We start from the raw sequence: 14,524 nt of genomic DNA, 5'->3' as shown, positions 1-14,524 counted from the left end.
TTCTTTTGAAATATCCCACCCTCACCTTCTCCCACAGAGTTCAAAAGTCTGTTCTGTACTTCTGTGTCTCTTTTTCTGTTTTGCATATAGGGTTATCATTACCATCTTTCTAAATTCCATATATATGTGTTAGTATGCTGTAATGTTCTTTATCTTTCTGGCTTACTTCACTCTGTATAATGGGCTCCAGTTTCATCCATCTCATTAGAACTGATTCAAATGAATTCTTTTCAACGGCTGAGTAATATTCCATGGTGTATATGTACCACAGCTTCCTTATCCATTCATCTGCTGATGGGCATCTAGGTTGCTTCCAGCAATACCACTTCTGGGCATACACGCTGAGGAATCCAGATCTGAAAGAGACACGTGCACCCCAGTGTTCATCGCAGCACTGTTTATAATAGCCAGGACACCATTTTTTATTCTTACCAGCAGTGCTTGCATGCTTGGTAGTACTTAGTATTGGCAGGGTTTTTTTTCCATTTTTATGGATTTGTAGTGGTATCTTATTGCGATTGGGTGCTTCTCAGGTGGCTCAGTGGTAAAGAATACATCTGCCAGTGCAGGAGATGCGGGTTCAATCTCTGGTCTGGGCAGACCCCCTGTAGAAGGAAATGGCAACCCACTCCAGTATTCTTGCCTGGAAAAACCCCATGGACTGAGGCGCCTGGCAGACTGCAGTCCATGGGGTCACAAAGAGTCAGACACGAATTAACACCTGAACAGCAGCAAAAACTTGTGGTTTTAATTTGCGTTTCTCATGGCATGATGGTGTTGAATATCTTTACATGTTATTTGCTAACCGTATCTTCTTTGATGAGGTGTCTGTTCACATCTTTTGCCCACTTTAAAAATCTAATTGTTTGCTTTCTAATTATTGGGCGTTGAGAGTTCTTTATAGATTCTGGACCCAAGTTTTTTTATTATATATGTGTACTGCAAATATTTTCTCCCAGCTGTGATTACTCTGTTTCCTTAACAGTATTTTAAAGAGAACGTAAGTTTAATTTTTTCTTTTATGGGGAGTTCTTTATGTTTGCTATTTGGAAGTCATTGTCTAACTTAAGCTTACAAAAATTTTCTTTTTTACTGTCTTATAGAAATTCTCTAACTTTAGGTTTTACATTTAGATCTGTAAACCATTGTGAATAATTTTAATTTCTTTGTATGGTGCCAGGTGTTTGTTGAGATTTATCTTTTTTAATGTGGATGTTTAGTTAGTTGCTTCAGCATTATTTGTTGTAAACATTACTCTTTCTCTGTTGAATTACCTTGGCACCTATGTAAAAAAATCAATAAATACCATTTCTGTGTAGCTGTATTTCTGGATATTTTTCTGTTCCATAGATTGATGACTATCGTTTTGCCAGTACCACATGGTCTTGATTACAATAGCATTAAAGTAAGTCTTGAAACAAAGTCATATACAAATTTTCAACTATATTCTTGTTTCCCAAACTTGTTTTAGCTATTGTGAGTCATCTGGCTTTCCATATTGATTTTTTTTTTAATTGTTATTTTTGTCCGTGCCACAAGGCATGCAGGATCTTAGTTCCCTGACCAGGAATTTAACATACCCCCAGCACCACTGGACTACTATGTCAATTTTAGAATCAGCTTGTCAGTTTCTACTAAAGAGCTTGTTGGGTTTCTGTTTGCATTGCATTGATTCTGTAAATCAATTTGGGGAGAACTGACATCTTAGTGAGTTTATACAGCTTTTTTCATTGTTAGGGTGGGGAGTGATTTTTTTTCCACCAGGCAGAAGCCTATAGAGGAATTTTTTAATGTATTTCAGAAAGGAATAATTTACTTCCATTGTTGATATTATAATTTACCAGCCAATTTCAATCTAAATTAACCCCTTGAGGTCTTTTTTTCTTATCTGGGAAATGGGATATTGTATGGGCTTCCTTTCAGTGCTGTATTAAAGTGTTTTTAGTCGAGATCTAATTTTTCATTGTGTGATGTGGTATATTTAATTTTTCAAAAATCTTTTCATCTTTCCCTACTTGAAGGTTAAATATATTTTACTATCCTTTGCTATAATTGTGTGAAAGAATAGAAATAATGAAATAAACTAACTCTCTTGTTAATAATAATTGGTCTTTCAAAATTAGAGAGTCTTATTTCCTGAACTTTTTGGAAATTAGAAGTACACATCATCAAGAATGTGTTAAAGAAGTGTAAAAATTAATTTTACAAGGAGAAAATGAAATGCAAAGCCTTTTTCTTTTGTGAAATTACCTCCTACCCTATTTTCTTTATTTAGGAAGTGCTTAGGAAAGAGATACAAGGAAATGACCTGATAGGTGCTTTTTGCTATACACTTATAGAACTTAGTATTAACTTGTTTTCTGCCAGGTTTCTTTAATTTCAGTTAAAGAAATGCTGAAAATTTTTAGTCTGTACCGCTAAGCGACTTATAATATCAGTGTTATCTGTCTACAACCTTTTCTTAATCTCTGAAAATTTAGTAAATCTAATTTGTGTTTACTTATTAAATGCCTGACTCACAGTTGTCAAACTGTGCCAAGGCTTTCCAGGACATCATAGTGAATTCACAGGGTACCATGAAGTGTTTTAAACCTTCAAAGAAAACACAGCTACATTCAACATCTGTCAGATGCCTTGTGGACTACTAGTTCACAGTTTCAACATTAGGTCACACTACTTTCCTTTCTTTTACATCTTTGCAAAACTGGGTTTTGGATGTTGGCTGTGGTAATAATGCAAATACTGCATGAAAATCAGTATGGAGGAAGAAAGGAAGGTGGCAGTGTTTAATCTGATTCTCAGGTTTGAGAAGTGAAACACTGACCAGAGATGCATGCATACCATTAGTAAGAAACTAGAGTTACCTCAACGCTATATACTATTTGTGTCCCTCCAAAATTCATATGTTTAAGTTCTAAGCCCTAATGAGATAGTATTAGTAGGTGGTGCCTTTGGTAGGTGATCAGATGCTGAGGGTAGACCTCTCAGGAATGGAATAAGTGTCAATGGAACAAGTGTCTTTATAGAAGAGAACTCTGAGAGCTCCTGAACCCCTTCTACCAAGTGAGGATGTAGCAGAGATGCCATTTAGGAAGCAGGAAGCAAGCTCTCAGCAGACAGGGAATCTACCACTTGTTCTTGAACTTCCCAGCCTCTAAAACTAGGAGAAACAAATGTTTGTTATTATTAAGTCACCTAGTCTATGATACATTGTTACAGCAACCCAAACGGACTAAGACACCATGGAGAAGGGCAAGAGAGAAAGGGTATTATGGGAACTCAGGTTTTTAACTGTAAGGGCAAAATATAGACATCTCTCTGCTTTTTGTGGACATTCATGTTTCCTCATGGCCAGTTTTTTCCTACCAGTTACAATTACCCACATCCTCCTATGTTTTAGTTTGGTGAATCACATGGATTGATTTGCTTATGCTGAAGAATCCTTGCTTCCCTAGTATAAACCTGTGTTTTAAGACCTATACTTCCTTTGAGGTGTGAGAGTTTGGTCTTTTACTTCTGCAGGCTTTTTAGTGGCCTGATGAGACTTCTTCCCCTTTCCTTTAATGTCCTTCAGGAAATTTTGCAACCTTTACTGGTCTCTGAAATGGAAGCAACAGAGAATTTTACATTTTTTTTTAAAATAAACATCTTTCTGCAGGTACTGTGCTCCCAGTGGCTAAAGTGGGATGTTTTATTAAAGTTTTCTTTTAGATGATTTAGAATATTGGTGGTCCCAAAAGCCAATAAAGGAAAATAAGAATTTGGGGTCATTTGTAGTATATTATAAATTTTACAGAATATAGATCATAATGATTTAAACTAAGAAAAAGCAGGTTCTTCTCTCTCTTAGACTTGGAAGAGCTTGTGTCAGTGTATCTTAGAGATAAAAGTAAGACAGGAAAATGACTTTTGCTGGTTTGTTGGTTGTGTTAAGAGTGAAGGAGAATTAATACAAAACTGCAATGACAGGCAAATAGATACTAGACTGACAGTCTATACTCCCTACTTGAAACCACACACAGCTTCCTAAATTGAAGATTGATGAAGGATGGAAGTTTGCTACAGAATCCTTTGGCAGAGGAAAGGCTGTAGACAGGATGGGTGACATGAAAGTAAAAGCATCAAGAGGTCTACTGTCACAGATTGAGGTTGCGGAGAGGTAGTGCTTCACTACAGTCAGTTTGAAAAGCACTGAGATTTAGAGCAACAGGGAACTGGAAAACAACAGGTGTCTACAGGGCTAGGACCGAGTGTACACAGGGTAAACCCTCTAGATGCGTTTACTGTTTCTGGTTTCATCTATGAGAGCTTTTATACACATCTTTTGATGGTCATACACTCATTTCACTAGGATGTAAAGTTAAAAATAGAATTGCAAGTCCTCAGGGCAGACATATGCTTAGCTTTAGAAGAAGCTGTCAGTTTTCCAAAGTGACTGTAGCCTTTTACACTTACACAAACAATGCCTGAGCGTGTCCTCCAATACCTGCTGTGTTTGTAAATTTAGCCTTTTGGTAGTGTATGGCTGTAAATCATTTTGGCTTTAGTTTGCATTGCCCTGGGAATAATGATGTTTGAGGACATTTTCACTTGCTTATTATCCCTTTGGGCATTCACTGTTTTTGAAATCTCATGTAGGGTATTTCCCTATTTTTTAATATTTTTATCCTTTTCTTTTTGATTTTGTCATAATTCATTGTATTTGCTGGGTGTGAGTCCTTTGTTAGATATATATATATTAAAGATATCTTCTCCCAGTCAGTGGGTTATCTTTTCCCTTTCTTAATGGCCTTTTGATGAACAGATTTTGATTTTAATAAAATCTAACTTGTTACAATTTTTTTCTTTTATGAATAGGACTTTTTGTTCCTGTCTCAGAAACCTTTGTTTTTTCCCAAGGTTTTGAAGATCTTTTCCTATGTTTTTGTCCAGAAACTTTATACTTTATGTTTTATATTTAGGTTTATGATTTATCTGGAATTTTGTAGAAGATGTTGATAGATGGTTGATATTAATTTTCTTCTGATACAAATATCCAATTGCTTCAGCATCATTTATTGAGAAGACCATCTCTTCGCCCATTGTATTAATGCGCTTGTTGTAAAGTATTGACTGTATACATGTGGATTTAATTCTGGACTCCATATTCTATTTCCATGGCCTGTTTATCTAACCTTATGCCAAGACTTCACTGTTGTATTTACTGTAGTTTTATAGATGGTTTTAAAGTCTGACTCATTTATTTTTGAGATGTTTTAGAAATTGTAATAAGGTACATTTGTTTGATTTTCATTTGCAACCATTTATTACAAAATGAAAAATATATATAATTAAGAATTTAATTTAGAATAAACTGTTTTATAGACATAATTAACCTGTCTTTTGGTTATGATAGGAGAGAATTAGCCTTGCAGAATGTTTGCTTTTAAAATAGCCTACACTTTATGCTAGTCTAAGGTTAAGGGATGTCAGAAACATACTGATATTCCAGAGTTGTAAAAAGATCAGAAAGATGGTTATTAAATGTGCAAAGTGCTGTTTCATTGGCAAAGAGACTTAATAGGCTATTTAAGACCTAGTTCATAGGCCTGGTCTATTCTGCTTTGTTCTGACCTTCTCTCTGCAGGAATATTTTCTTTTAGCCTTATCCTTAGATCTTCTAGTGGTCAGTAAACGTCCATACTGATTTTGAAAATTCAAAATGTTAAGTCTTTGCATCAGTTAACATTTCTAGTGGGAAACAGAAGACATACTCTGCTGGGATTTTAGAGAAAATTTAATAAAGCTCCTGTTTACACACCTGATGGGAAGGGTCAAAGAAAGCAGCGTGGCTCCTGGAGACCAGCGACAGCAGAAAATAGCTAAGCCTCTAGGGCTGAAGTGTGAGGAGAGGAAGCGGTGCAGTGAGAGCTGGAGACCCCAGGGCGGCTTCCTGGCGAGGCTGTGGCTGGAGAGGGTGCAGCTCACACCGCGGAAGGGCCTGGGAAAGAAATACCCTGGTGTCTCCTCACCCCTCCTGCTGGCCAAGGCCCACCAAGAACTGTAAATGCAGCCTGGGAGGGCCGGTCTGTTAGGGCACAGCAGCAGGGAGGGGAAGGCCGAAAGTACATCTGGATCAGCTGGGTGGTGACAGACAGAATAACCAGCACAGAACAGTTTGTTTCAACTGAAAATATGAAAGAAAAGATGTTTTTCTTGTAATGTAATGGTTTTTCATAATGCTTTGGGTCTAAAATAGAGAAGTTTTGTTCTGGCCAGTACAGCCAGACTTTTCTTTATAACACAGAGAAAGTACACACAGAACAAAAATCTTTTCTGTTCAAGAAAAATTAGCTTACATGTTGTTCAGAATATTGTATGAAATCTAGCATAGCTAAAATCTTCTTTGTCACTTATCATTTGAACATTTTAAAAATAGATCTTTTTCATAAATGATTTAGATTTTTGTGACCATGAGTATATTTAGAAGTAACATAAAACTACATTTTTCCTCTTATTACCTATCATTTATTTAAATGTCACATAACAGAACCATCCTATATAAGTAACATTTCAAGTGATGTGTAATAGGAGACTTTAAGCAAACTTTTTGAAGTGTACTTGTTTATTTCCTTTTTTCCTAGTATGTGGAAATTTTTCAGTATTTCTTTTCACTTGGAAAGAGATAAGATAATGTGTCATGTTGTATCTCAAAAATAGCGTTTGGATATTCCAGTTAATATACATCATACTGTTCCTTTTCTGTACTGCAATTATTTCTTGTCACTGATAATATTCCAGGAAAGCTCAATTCACGGATAAGCACAAATATGACACAAGCCTGAACTGAAATAGCAACTGAATTAGCTTATCACTTAAATTGTATCTTTAAATACCTTTTACCTAGGTTCATGATGGTTCGTAGTGGAAAAAATGGTGACCTTCATCTTAAACAGATTGCATATTATAAACGAACTGGTGAATATCATCCAACTACACTGCCTAGTGAGAGAAGTGGCATAAGAAGAGCAGCAAAAAAATTTGTCTTCAAAGGTAAAATATCCCCAATTTTTAGTATAGAGTTTTATATAGGTGCTTCTCCCATGTGGAGTTCTTTGTGGAGTCCTGAGAATTTCTGTAGCAATTGGTTGTTCCTTAAATTGATAATGCCATTCAGTCAAAAGCAAAATAAAAATCACATTGAAGCTAACTGAAGGCTAGTAAGCATGAAAGGGGCATTTTAAATCATAGACAGAAAACGATAGCATGAAAAAAACCAGAACACTTGTCTAAATTAACACTGCTCTTGTCCCTTGGTGAGTCCTACTTTAGTGGTGCACTTGCAAGCATTCACGTCACGCTCAATGAAGAACTGACTTGATGCCTGATATGAAAATGTCGACCAAGTTATCTTATTTACTCTATTGTTTCTGTGGTTCCTCCCTCTCACTGCTGTTAAATATTTTCAGGATCATATTTCTCTTTGAACTCCTAATCTCCGTGAGTGAATTAAATGTTTGAAAGGCAGTGGAATATTTATCTTGAAAGATTATGATCATTCTCCCCTCTTTGTCCTCCTCCTCCAAAAGGGAAGAGAAGTTTGAGATGGCAAACTTTGCTTATCTGTAAGATAAGCAAAAAGTACAGTCACCAGATGGCTAAATGAATGTTGGTGTTACTAATGGGAATTTTGCCTATAGGTACAGAATCAGGCTTTTCTCAACGCAGGTCAAGAAAATTCTAAGATTATAAATAAATACCTATTTATTTCTCCCTGTGTATCCCTTCCAGTAACTCCCTTAAATTTAAGAATGCTAAGTTGCTTTAGTCACGTCCCACTCTTTGTGACCCCGTAGATTGTAGCTCACCAGGCTTCTGTGTCCATGGGCCTCTCCAGGCAAGAAGACTGGAGTGGGTTGCCATTTCCTTCTTCAGGCAGTCTTCCCCACCCCGGGACTGAGCCTGCGTCTCTTACGTCTCTTACATACCTATTACCTCTTACACTAAAGGGCATTCGTCCATTTGCTCATCTAAGGATCCATGCACCAGTTGTTCACTGAGTTCCTACTGCGTGCCAGTCACATTCTAGGCCTTGGGACACGCTGATGAATGAAGTAGATTAGCCTCCTGGCCTCAAGTTGCTTGCTTTCTAATTCAAGTAAGGAATGTTCCACTCAGCATATTTTTGGCTAAGCACACGAATAATGGTGTCTTTTGGAGTTTGAATATTCATCCACGCTGGAGAAGTGGCAGTTCTCTTCATGCCCTGATTACATTGCCCAGTCATAGACTCTTTTAGGAGTATCCAAAGGAAAGCAGAACTGTCCTGAAGATTCAAGTTCTGCTACTTTCTTGCCTTTACCAACCGTATTTCCTACTCAAATCCAGAAAAACCTAAGAGAAGTGGTGGCTTACAAAAATACAGCTCTGATGAAACACTCTTTTGGCAAACTCTATTCCAGAAGTTGCTTATCTGTATATAATTTATTTGCTAATTCATGCCATTTTTAGGAGGTGCCTGCTGCAAGTGTTTTTCTAGTTTGATTACTCCCATAGGAAGATGATTGTATACTCCCGTATTACCATGTGCCTTGGTGAACAAGCTAGCTCTACTTGATTTGATAGCTACAAAACTATAGCAGCTCATTCTACATATCCAGTAAGTATAACAGCTGAAGGTGTTTCAGATTGTATGGTAGCCTCATCACAAATATTCTATCTTAGAGGGAGAAAGATTTAACCAAAACAAAAACCCTGATGGTTTGAAGATAAGGCTGTGATTATCTTAAAAATATATAGATGTCTAAAAATTGCAATGATATCATTTTGGTGTTTTTTTATTCCAGAAAAGAAGCTGTTTTATGTCGGAAAAGACAGAAAACAGGATCGCTTGGTAGTTGTCTCAGAAGAAGAAAAAAAGAAAGTCCTAAGAGAATGCCATGAAAGCAACACTGGCGCCCACCACGGCATCTCCAGAACCCTCACCCTGGTGGAGTCCCGCTACTACTGGACTTCTGTGACCAGTGATGTCAAACAGTGGGTATGGCTTGTGTCTTCAGAATATTTGGAAATGTCTTTATAGTGTACATTCAAAATTCATTGTTGCTGCAGATTAACTCTAGATATCACTTCTCATTAAGTACTTTTTGTATGGTCACTTCTCATTAAGTACTTTTTGTATGGGTCGTTTTTCGTGCAGAACATTTAAAGAGAGTTTTATTTCCCGTCAAAAGTCTTCTTTAAAATCACTGAAATATAATTTGAACTAGAACAAGGCATTATTTAAATATTTGAATTTTCTATATTTAGATTATCTTAGGCACAGATTTTCATCATTGAACTATTTTGTGTGGCAGAATTTAAATGGGGCTGAAGTTTCTTTGACTAAAAATAAGTCACTACATTTTTAATAACATTCATACAGTCTTTTCTTGACAAGAGAATGTTTGTGATAAATCAAGCCCAGTATGCTTCTCATCTTTTGTGCCTGTTAACTGTCTTGACATAGAAAATGTCAAGTATGACAGAAACCCCCAACCAACAAATCAAGTTGTGAAGATAATGAAGTTATTCTGAGTTTTGTAACTTTATAACCCATTAGGTCCTTCAGCTTCTTTTGATAGAAAATTCAGGGATTCTTGCTGTTAGGTCAGCTGATCCCTACTAGTGTGGTCGTGTGCTCTCTGTAGCAAATGGTAGAAATTCCTTGGTTTATGTGTGAGGATTCTTTAATAATTGTGATAGTGCATTAAAAGACTGTCATTTCAGGCATAAAAAATTAACATATTTAATTTAACCAAGTATCGTTTGTGAGTCTGTGAAGGTATTCCAAAGACCTCAGTGTTTGTATTCACCTTTAGAACCTGCCACACACGCCTTTTCTGACATTCAGTGAAATCTTTGTCAAATCTTTATCATTGAGAAATGATTTTTGGATGTAAGGTTATGTGTGATGAGAACTAGTTTAAGTTAGAAAATAAAAATTTTAATCAAAAATAACTATATTTCAGTAAACTCATTTTAAAAATTTTGTTCAGGCCTTGATTTGAAAGTAGTTTTCAAACTAGAATTCCAGAAATATGTTGAACAATGGCATCTTCCATAAGTTGGACTCCATGACAGCATGGACTGTATTTTTGTTCATACTCTTTTCCTAAGACCTAGAGAAATTTCTGGCATCTAAAAATATTGTTTGAATAAAGTTATATTTCAGTAAGTATTATTGCAGTAGATGAATGAATGAACTAAGTGGTATCTTTAAAAGAAAAATCTTTTTTGCTTATAGAAATTATATACTCACATACTGATGTAAAATTATAGCAAATGTGTTTTGAGATCTATTCATTTAATAAATATTTATTGATTATAAACCAGAATTATGTTCCATGTGACATAAGACCCATTAAGGTGGTCATTGAATAGTAGTAGCAAATAATATTTGATTATTCTGAATAAGTTTCATTTTATTCTGAGTACAGTCCAAAAGTTTCTCCCTCAAAACATAAAGTCCCTGTATCAACCATTACAAAGTTCAGATTTATAATACTGCTTTTTTTTATATTGGGTATATTAACACTTGTATATCTTTTCTTTATTGTATGCCTGTTTTATAGGTATATGCTTGTCCGCATTGCCAAGTGGCAAAAAATACAGTTATTCTAGCACCTAAACAGCATCTTCTCAAAGTGGAGAATCCATGGAGTATAGTTACTGTTGATCTGATGGGCCCATTTCATACAAGCAACAGAAGTCATGTATATGCTATAATCATGACAGATTTGTTCACAAAATGGGTTGTGATTTTGCCTCTTTGTGATGTTTCAGCATCAGAAATTTCTAAAGCTATTATCAACATATTTTTCTTATATGGGCCTCCTCAGAAAATAATAATGGACCAAAGAGATGAATTCATTCATCAGGTAAGACAAATAAGCTACTTAGATCTAGGAGCATATTTTACTCACTTTTCAGTACCCAACACAGTATATTATGTGATACTTAATAAGTTTAGATAAATTCCTACAGATATAAAGGTTTAATATTGTATAGTACAAAAGTAGTTGAACTGGAAATTTTTTTTTTTGAACTGGAATTTAAGAGACCAGTATTTTAGTATCATTACTTACCATGCCACTAAATAATTATAAAGTTATCGTTAGTTTTCTTCAAACTAAAATGAGGAGATTGGACCAAATAGTCTTTTTTTGCTACTAGCTTAAAAATTTTGTGATTGACATGTAGAAGGAGAATTGACTAAATGGAGAAGTATTATACATCATGTTCATGAATGAGAATATTCAATATTAAAATATCAATTTTTCCCAAGTCAAAATTAATTTATATAATTAATGGATTTCTAATCAGCATTAAAAAGGAGGAAGCATTTTCCCTTGCCCTGGCCTTTATCCAAATTAAAGTTAACCTTAAAAAATAAGCAGACAGTAATATATACAAAAATTCTAACAAAGGAATATAACTACTATACTTCAGGCATATTATTAAATTTTTACAATTGACAGAATACTGGTATAAGTAACCAGACTGTCTAAGTTCACAGCACCTTTGATATCTCAATCCAGAAGAAATACCTAAAGTTATAAATAGTTAGGGCTTGGGCCAGGGGGTTCCTAAAGTGATCTCCAGGTTTTATATTAATAATTCACTAGGAGGACTCTGCAGATGGTCATACTCATGCCTGAGATTTATATGATTAAAGGATACAAAGCAAGATCAGCAGAGAAAAGGCTCATGGGAGTAAGTCCAGGGGAAAACCAGGAACAAACTTGGAAGACATCCTCTCCCAGTGGAGACATGTTTAATCCTCCCAGTGAAGAGTGTAGCAACACGTGTAAATTGTTGTCTACTAGGGAAGCTCATTGGAGACTTGGTGCCTGGGGTTTTAACTGGGAGCTGATCACACTGGCACCAAAAATTCTACTCTCCAAAGAAGTTTTCAGCGTAAACCACCTTCTTTGTAAAACAGTTCGGGCACCATGAAAGTGAAAGTGAAGTCGCTCAGTTGTGTCCGACTCTTTGCAACCCCATGGACTGTAGCCTATCAGGCTTCTCTGACCATGGGATTCTCCAGGCAAGAATACTGGAGTGGGTTGCCATTTCCTTCTCCAGGGGATCTTCCCAACCCAGGAATCAAACCCAGGTCTCCCGCATTGGAGGCAGATGCTTTAACCTCTGAGCCACCAGGGAAGCCCTTAGGTACCATGAACCCCCCCTTGGTGGAAACCCTCACAGAATCCAAGTTCCTAGTCATCAGCCAAGGGCCAACCTTGTAAGTAGGACTTTCACAAGATAGCAGCCTTAGTTCTGTTGTGTTAAGTCTTTCTACACAGGTCCAAACAACTTAGAGTCTATGTCCTAATCACTTAGCCATTTAAGAGAATAGCAGTCATAAATTGATAGAAAACTATTTTCATTTCATTCTTAAATAGCTGCAGTTAGTTACTCATGGGACACATATACCTGTTGACCTCTGCTCAGTTTTTCAAACCTTGGAATCAGATTGGACACTATAATCGATTTCCTGTTTCACACTGACTTTTATACCATTGTTGCTGTTTATCATAGAGCATAGAGCAAAAGTTGCTCAGTTGTGTCCAACTCTTTGTGACCCCATGGACTGTAGCCTACCAGGCTCCTCTGTTCATGGGATTCTCCAGGCAAGAATACTGGAATGGGTTGCCATTCCCTTCTCCATGGGATCGTCCCACCCCAGGGATTGAATGTAGGTCTCCCGGATTGCAGGCAGATTCTTTATTGTCTGAGCTCCTAGGGAATCATAGCACCTATCAAAGAACAGTTATGTAAAGATACATCATTATCGAGAGGAATGTAGTCTTATCTAATTTAATGTTGAAACCGTAAACTACCTTAAGCTAGTAGTTTCCAAGGTGTCCAACAGATGCCAAGGGGGCCTTTTGGCACAGAATTTGGTAATTATGTTTAAAATGAGAGCTGGTATTACAAGAGAGTGGGTTGGGGAAGGATTATTTAATACATTTAATTTAATTAACAGCATATAAATAAAAATTTTCTAATTATTTCTATTTATTTTTATAATATTATTTTAGAATGACTGCATACCAAAATTATTTTCAGATAAATTAAAATTTTTGTGTTTTTTAATTGAAACAAGCAAAAATTCAATTTACTTAAAAAAAAAATCTCCAAAGACTGAGTTAACATTCCAGGCTTAGGGAGTAGAGGCATAGATTTGAATGGAAAAATCACCAAATATTTAAAAATTAGAAATTTATATGTGGTAAAATAACCAAAACATAAAGGATGAGAAACAGGCCAACAAAAATCAGATTCATGCAGGGAAGTGCTAATGCCTTTATTATAAAAGATTCAAACAAAAAATTGAGTCAGTGGCAGAAATGTAATTCACAAGAGGGAATAAAAATAATATGAAAAAGGTTCAAACCCAATAGTAATGAGTAAGGTAAATGAACGCCATTATTTGTTATCTATATCAAGAAAAATAGTAATAATAACAAAAATGCCAAGTAGACTACAGGTAAAATAATACAGCTTTACATTACTGGTAGAATTGTAACTTGAAACTAACTCTTGTAAAACAATTTGCCAGAGATCCGGTAAGAGCTGTACACACACACACACACACACACACACACACACACACACACACACACACACACACACACACACACACACACACACACACACACACACACACACACACACACGTGCGCGCGCATATATGTCTTCTGACTAAATTAAAAATCTGGATTAAAGATTTTATTACATATATTATACATACATATTTTATGTAGATAACTATGTAAAAAATATATGGAATCTAGAAAATGGTCTTGATGAACCTATTTGTAGGGCAGCAGTAGAGACACAGACAGGGAGGACAGACGTGTGGACACGGCAGCGGGCGAGGCTGGGACAAATGGAGAGAGTAACAGTGAAACACACATCACCACGTGTAACGCAGACAGCGGGCCTCTGCTGTATGACGCAGGGGGCTCGGCCCGGGGCTCCGTGACAGCCGTGAGGGGCGGCGTCGGGTGGGAGGTGGGAAGGAGGTTCAAGAGGGAGGGGACATACGTATACCCGAGGCTGATTCACACTGATGTATGGCAGAAACCAACACAACATTGTAAAGCAGTTATTCTCCAATTAAAAATAAATACAGTAAAAAAACCCTTTTTTTAGAAATTAAAAAAAATAGATGTAAAGAAGCTAAAACAAAAATTTGTATGGTTAACTATACAAATTGTACGGGGTTTTTAAGAGTAATGAGGTTATAGATTTGTTTTCTTAATTTTTCAGTTTGTGTTATCTTTATGGTGCTTCTATAGTTTTTAGTGATTAAAATATACATAACCATCTGTTGTCTTCTGATTGGTGCTCAGCAATAACTAGTTCTCCTAGCCTTCCAGATAGGCTGTCCTAGCCTCTTGCAGGTGGGTAAACCCAAGTAACACATCTGGCCAGAGAAATTAAATGAATGAATGTGTGCCACTTTTATCCCGAAGTATTGAAAACTTCATGCTCA

The 14,524-nt window shown here is 36.2% G+C and overlaps 1 protein-coding gene across 3 annotated transcripts in view; it reads left to right on the top strand.

The window, feature by feature from the left end:
• Nucleotides 1–14,524, top strand: part of GIN1 (gypsy retrotransposon integrase 1) — a 30,177-nt gene that overhangs the window by 4,097 nt on the left and 11,556 nt on the right. The window contains exons 2-4 of one of the 3 annotated variants that reach the window (XM_043913732.1): nucleotides 6,887–7,032; nucleotides 8,826–9,019; nucleotides 10,593–10,898. In XM_043913732.1, coding sequence (XP_043769667.1) covers nucleotides 6,891–7,032; nucleotides 8,826–9,019; nucleotides 10,593–10,898 — 642 coding nt within the window. In that variant the 5' untranslated portion in view covers nucleotides 6,887–6,890. The remainder of the gene's footprint in view (nucleotides 1–6,886; nucleotides 7,033–8,825; nucleotides 9,020–10,592; nucleotides 10,899–14,524) is intronic. The other 2 variants (XM_043913734.1, XM_043913733.1) reach the window with 2 other exon arrangements.

The sequence above is a fragment of the Cervus elaphus genome, chromosome 9, assembly GCF_910594005.1.
Source record: "Cervus elaphus chromosome 9, mCerEla1.1, whole genome shotgun sequence".
NCBI classification, from domain to species: domain Eukaryota; kingdom Metazoa; phylum Chordata; class Mammalia; order Artiodactyla; family Cervidae; genus Cervus; species Cervus elaphus.
Note: the sequence above shows the minus strand (reverse complement) of the source record. Positions and strands in the feature narration are given on the sequence as shown.